The sequence below is a fragment of the Aulonocara sp. 'chitande type north' Nkhata Bay genome, linkage group LG23, assembly GCF_057382095.1.
Source record: "Aulonocara sp. 'chitande type north' Nkhata Bay isolate Kocher_YH1m ecotype deep benthic linkage group LG23, A_spYH_male_GT1.1, whole genome shotgun sequence".
Lineage (NCBI taxonomy): Eukaryota > Metazoa > Chordata > Actinopteri > Cichliformes > Cichlidae > Aulonocara > Aulonocara sp. 'chitande type north' Nkhata Bay.
Genome location: NC_141365.1, coordinates 16,063,496 through 16,070,313, shown reverse-complemented (window position 1 = coordinate 16,070,313; position 6,818 = coordinate 16,063,496). Strand labels below are relative to the sequence as shown.

Below are 6,818 nucleotides of genomic sequence, written 5' to 3'. Positions count from 1 at the left end.
TGATAGCTCAAGGCTCTGCCTCTCATTCTACTTTTAAAAATTGTAGGAACCACAAGTACGCTTGTGTTCCAAAAGCAAAAGGCTCTATTAGGATAATTGTATACTATCTGGTCTTGTGGTGTTTTAAGTCAACCAAAAGCCAAACTAGAGCCCAGGTCTACTAATGATGGGATGGACTGAGATTACCATGTAGTGCTGGTTAATATAATTACTACTTACTAAAGAAGGAATCAAAAAAATTAGGTTGAAAGTTCACTTTCTTATTTTTATTTATCCATCCATCCATTTTATGCACTATTTTATAATATATCAGTATATAATGACAATGTAGTTGTCTCTCTGTTGTATTCACTCCTCTTGCTTCTCCGAGGCACCTCTCCTGCTGTTCCCTCTCAGTTTTATGTGATTTGAAATGTTTTTGAATGCCACTTGTATTCAACTGCTAGACATTAATTGAACACCCACTTATCCCAAGTGAACTTCACACTAATTAAGTTTTAAGAAACACATCCATCAAGCTATTGAGGCAGTTAATTTACTATTGCGGTGGGAATCTGATGCATATATTTCACATCACTCTGTGTGGAGTTCTTAGGCTGGAATGAAGGTTTCTAAAATATATAGTTACTCACGTGCATGTTGTGGATATAAAAGCGACGTTAAAACATGTCGAAGAGATGAATTTTCAGAGAATTGTTGCCACACAATTTGACGCACTTGGAGTAAAATCTTTATAAGCATTCATTTAAATTTTCTCTTGTGTTGTTGGGTTTTTTTTTCTCAATGTTTTCCCTGCCAGATACCACAGCATGGACTTTAAATATAGACACAGCAGCTAGCAGCCAAGCCAAAATTTTACAAGTCATTACCACATTTTCTACCTTTCCTAACTATAGCCCCCCTTTATTTTAGCTCCTCGCTGTCTCTGTTCTGCCTTCTCCTTTGCATAATAAACCTCCACCCAATTTGTCATGAAATCCCTCATTTGCTGGATACTCAGAAAGGCAGATTATGCTTATTTTTCATTTGGACAGTGGGAGATGGAGCCAGGTGTTTGGCAGCAGCAGAGTGTTCAGGTGTAACTGTGCCGGTGACGGGACATGACGAACAGCCGCAGATGAAGGATGAGGCGTGGAGGATTTTTGGGAAGAGCGGCACCCCACGACCTGCTCCCTCAAGAATACCCCCACCGATGGAGAGGAGGTAAAACTTTCTTTTCAGTCACTTCTTGCTAGAATCAGCTCCTCTTTCTTAATTAGCCAGTTAACGCCATATTGGAAATCCAGCTGTTAATCTGGGAGAACAGAGAGGTGATTCTGCTTTGCTCAACAAGATTAATTTATGCCTCCTCAGATGTCAGTGGTCTGATCCATAACAAGTCCATTAAATCAGTCGCCTCTGGTTATTGTCATATTAAAAGTGACCAGCAGTGGCATTAAAGCTTTTGTATTAGGGCTTTCAGGATTGTCACTTCTATTATTAGCACTGAATCATAGAGCTCGATTACATACAATGCAGCTCTGTAGCCCAGTGAGTCAGTCCATCATAAATCAGAATTGTACATGGGTGGTTTAGTTAAAACTTGCTTTACCTGCAGCACCCCGTAGGAGTGCATTGAGCGAAATGAACACCTGAAATCATATTTGTTCTAGAAATATATATTGTAGATCAGAGTAATATAACAATAACAACAGATGCAGGATTTTTCCTGCATTCAAACAATTTGGCACCCCAAAGACATTTTAGCCTTCCACTGAAAGGAAAATCACCAGGATTGTGTAGAAACTCATGGTGCCCAATATGAGAACGTTGTAGTACGAGCTGGGAGTGTGTACAAAAATGGCTGTAATTCCTGAACAGTTAATGTGATGTTTTTGTTGCACTGTTTGAATTGAAGCAGAAAGTCTGCAATTCAAAGACATCTTGATTGCTTGATTGAAAAATTGTGTACCTGACAGTCTCTTAATAACTCATTCAGGCTAAAAAAAAAAAAGCTAGCTGATGCACTCAAACAGTATGGTCCTGATAGCCTTGCAAAAAAGCCTTGATGAGCATTTTTGCCATTGCAATCTTAGTGAAACCAATCAGACAATGAAACCGCACACTCATTGGCTAACAACTTGCTAGTCACAAGTCTCTAGTCAGTGAACATGCTCTGAGCAGCCCTCCTGTCTGGCTCTTAGAATAACCAAAATCAAAAAATGGGTTTCATGTTTTATTCAGTTTGAGCCAAAATGAATGACCGAGCCCATAAATTCTGAGCCCAGGAAAGTGTTTACATGTCATTTTCCTAAAGACTTCTGTAGCATTGGAAATCTTTCTACAACCACAGTTATTGCCCATTGCTTGCCATAAAAAACTTCGGTGTTCAGTTTCTTTTTCAGACCCAGAAACTACAACCATCTTTTATAATGCCTTGCCAAAAGTCAAAAGGTGCAACTCCGCCTACCAAGATGGATGTAAATCAGCCTCTTGTCAAAGCAGGCAAACAAATTAGCACGTTTAAAGTAATTTAATATGATTAGAGTACCGTTTTTTTATGTCTTGACATTTTGTTTATGCTAGCAAAGCTAGCTGATTGGGTGCATTCCACAAACTAGGGCAGAATAAGTTAATAAAAAATTCCACCACCCTCTTTGTATTGAAGCTTTCAGCTTAAACTGCTTCAGGTACACTCTGCGATCACTCACTTCATTACGTATACCTTGGGGATAGTGTTTTGGACAGCCTTTTGCCTCAGTTCTTCATGACATAGATTCAACTTGTGCTGGAATCAGAAATTTTGGTCCAAAGCGGAGCTTTGCGGCATGGTGAATTATCCTGCATGAAACAGCCATGAGATGATGTGGTCACTGTGGTAATAAAGGGATATAGTCATCAACAATAATAATAACACAGCTGCTGCAGATAAATCAGTGCTGTGAGAGGAAAAGTTCTGTATTGTAGTTTAGTGTTAAAAGTGCTTTATGAATGTGTGATATACTTAAACACTTTAAACAGTAAAACTATAAAAGAGCTTCTATAATAATTAAATGTTGCCTATTTAAAGGTGTTGCCTGCCTCTCACCCTAAGACAGCTGGGATAGGCTCCAGCCCCCCCGAGACCCTGAAAAGAAATAGTGGAAGAGAATGGATGGATGAATAGAGTTAAGCTGCTAAGAATCTATAATTATTACCGATACTCATTTATGAAACAGAAAAAAAAAAGCTAAACAGAACTTTAGACCCTCCTACTATCTGTGCACAGAGGTCTGAGGGATCTTCCAGGAACACTGAAGCTATTTTCCAAAGACTTGATTCGTCAGTAGGCAGTGATTTCATACTTACTGATCTCTAATCTCGAACATAATAGCAGGTTATGACATCACTGGATTTACAGACTGTTCTCTATAAATCCTGGAGACAGTTGTGTGGAAAAATCAGCAGTTTCCAAAATACTCCATGTCACGTTCACGTTCCCCATTCTGATGTCCGGTTTGAACTTTAACTTTGATCATGTGTACATGTCTAACTGCACTGAGTTGCTGATGTGATTGGCTAATATTTGTGTTAGTGTTCATCAGGTATACCTAATAAAGTGGCAGAAATTCATCTCATTGTCCAGTGATATGAATTGTTAAGAGAAGTGCATATTTTATAAAAGCTTATAGCACTTAATTAGGCTTGAACTGTGATAGATTTTGCTGTATACACACTCTTTTAGGATAATGATCCCAAACAGCAGTGGTTACCCCATTACAGACTTCCATCAACACCACCCGTCATGTTCCTAATCAAATGTTTTAAAGTGGATGCTATTTAACACTATTAATCACATAAAAGTGGATACTGTTAATAGTCACCGTGTGCTTGGCACTAATTGCATTCTCAATTGCAACATGTGTTATTAAAATTTTACAACGGCATTATCTCGATGGAGCCGGCTAATTGTTGCTCAGGTTTATGTGTCCTAATCTAATCGAAGAAATAACTATTTTTTTCTATCACTCTGCTAGAAAAGGCAAGAAGTACCCTGTGGCATTTGAGCGCCAAAGCTTACGAATCAGGTTAGGAAGGAGAACATCAATGGCCACTTTTCCTTTAAGTGTCTTTTAGAGCCATGAGCAAAAGCTCCAAGCACTGTGTTAAGCATACTTCATTGTACAGCCTTATTAGTACAGTCAGAAGGCTCATTACCATTTGCAGAACAAAACCAAGATCAAGACGATAATGTTTGCAGTCCACCGGCCTTTTGTTTGTGTACTGATTAGTTTACATATTTTAATTAAGTAGGACATTTAGCAAAGTAAGTAAAGCAGACAATAAAAGCTGTGCTGCAGTGTGTTAATATACCAATTTGTATTTAGCTGGCTAGCCGTCCTCTCTGAGGGGAGCAGCTTTGAGCATGTCTGTATTTCCTGCCATGTTTGACATTAAAATCCATGGGTTTGACTTTTCCTAGTGAGTTAATTTTGTGGCACATCTGTAGCCATGCCTGCAAGCCAGCTCGTCTTAGCACACAGACTCTATCATGTAAGCCCCCGAATTGAAATATCCTCTGCTTGAAATATTGACTTTAATATCTCATTTGAAAAATTCCTGTAACCTTTTGATGTTAAATCCATACTCAATTTTGCAGAATGTTATAGGAATATGCAGAAAGGGATAGGAAGCATTATTGTGTTTTCTCCTGGAGAGAAATTACATTTTATGGCTGTAACACCAACCTCCCCTGTGTTCTTTTTAGTCCGTGAGGGGGGGAAAAAAGACGAGGCCATTAAGGCAAAATGAAAAGAGCTATTGATTGGGCTCTTATGCCTTTTCTATTTGCCTCATTTCCTAAATGCATGATAATAAGGGCTCAGCCACTGAAACTAACAATACTCCTTAATGAATCGAACTCTAAAGAATTAGCCTAAGTTTGCATAATGATTCACAGATGTTTCCATCAATGGATGATATGCTTTTGGTTCGTTGTTTTGTGCATTCATGTTCCATTTACCCAATACATGCTCATCTCCTTATAGCATTATAATGCAATCAAGACATTATTTGATGATTTCTGTTTGGGAAAAATGCATCACTTGTCATCAGAGATGTCTGGGATGACTTTTGTAAAAGCTATCATATTAGAGTAATATTAGTGTTGATGGATTGGAGCTAATAATAGTCAAATAGGGAACATTAAGTTATAACAAGTGCAGAAAACCATGCTTTTAGCTAATGGAGTTGTGCTTTTAATAGAGAGATGGGCATAAAAGCATCACAAAGGGGAAGAGTGAGAAATAAAAAGACACACCATTATTAAATCCATAGTTTGCCAATAGTAATATCCAGTACATACAAATATTGGATTCCCAAACCTTTTTACCCAGCTTCCTGAGGTCCATTAGTAGAGTGAGTAGAGTGACTTTGAGTCAGGACATCAGCCTGCAAAAAGGTAAAGGATATTTAGTCTGTACAATAGTAGATTCAGTTCTGTTTGCACCCCTCAACCTTTTTTAAGAAATATGTTAATTTAAAAAAAAAATAAACTTTTTACAGCTGCACAGAAAAAAACAAATCTGATCTTCTTTGCCAAACTATGCTATTGCAAACTATGTTTTGATGGCGATCGTGGCTCAAGAGTTAGGAGTTCCCCTTGTAATTGGAAGATTGCCGGTTCAAGCCCCGGCTCGGACAGTCCCGGTCGTTGTGTCCTTGGGCAAGACACTTCACCCGTTACCTACTGGTGGCCCGGTGGCGCCAGTGTCCGGCAGCCTCACCTCTGTCAGTGTGCCCCAGGGTGGCTGTGGCTACAATGTAGCTTGGCATCACCAGTGTGTGAATGGGTGGATGACTGGATGTGTAAAGCGCTTTGGGGTCCTTAGGGACTAGTAAAGCGCTATACAAATACAGGCCATTTAAAACATGTCCATATACAGATATGGTACTTTTGCACCGTTTGATCACATTGCATAACAACATTTTTAGGCAGTGCATCAGTGAAGTCTTGATGGAAGCCTGTACTACTTCTTCAGAAATTACTTGTGCTGTGTGTGCATGTTGATTCGCACAGCATGTTTCAATCAGGCTACTTATGTGGCCATAATAAAAAGGAGAAAGGTCATGTTCCTGTATAGAAATATGTTGTGCTTGTCATGAGTCTTTCAGTTTAATACTGTGGATGTTGGGCTTAGTTTGGCTTTGTTTTGTTTTTTCTTATTGCAGTGCATTAACAGTTACACTAACAAAAACCCAGTGAAACTCTGTGGGATATTTCTGTCTCATTCCTTTACTGTGGAATGTCACAAAGATTGCAAACTCAGCTCCTGTGATGCTATAGCAAGTGTAATTTAGCTTGATTCATAATAGTGGAAAGACAACCTTTAGTCAACAAGAGTTAAAGCCAAATCCATGATTTTCTCCAGGTCCATAAGTATTCATGTTAAATAATCTCAATATTTTCCTAATAATTATCAAGATCAAGAAGCCTTACTTTGGACAGATACCTGGAATTTATTTAGTATAAAACTGGCCCAGGTTTTTCCTAGTTTATGATTATTTTTGGCGACAACACAAGCATGCCAAATTGCTATAAGTTTTCCTTATCAGCAACGTTTGCTGCAACTCCGATGCTATGCAAGTTATTTTCCTCTGGGCAAATTACATGTTACGTGTCCAAGCAGCATATCTAAGCATGAAAGCAAAGCGAGGTTATCTCAACCTTCACTCCTTTAATCCAAAATACAGTAACGGGGTTTAGTAGGATGTTGTCGCGTCTCCACAGAATTGTATCGTCTAATTTGCTCTGGCTGTTGGCTTTGCATTACCTCAGGCTACATATTTGCATAATGAGC

At 38.7% G+C, this 6,818-nt stretch overlaps 1 protein-coding gene across 2 annotated transcripts in view; it reads left to right on the top strand.

Annotated features, from left to right (window-relative positions):
- Window positions 1–1,035: 1,035 nt before the first annotated feature.
- The window catches only part of LOC147301459 (uncharacterized), a 129,471-nt gene continuing 123,688 nt past the window's right edge, over window positions 1,036–6,818 (top strand). The window contains exon 1 of one of the 2 annotated variants that reach the window (XM_086283427.1): window positions 1,036–1,203. In XM_086283427.1, the coding sequence (XP_086139553.1) occupies window positions 1,125–1,203 (79 nt within the window). In that variant the 5' untranslated portion in view covers window positions 1,036–1,124. The remainder of the gene's footprint in view (window positions 1,204–6,818) is intronic. The other variant, XM_086283426.1, reaches the window with a different exon arrangement.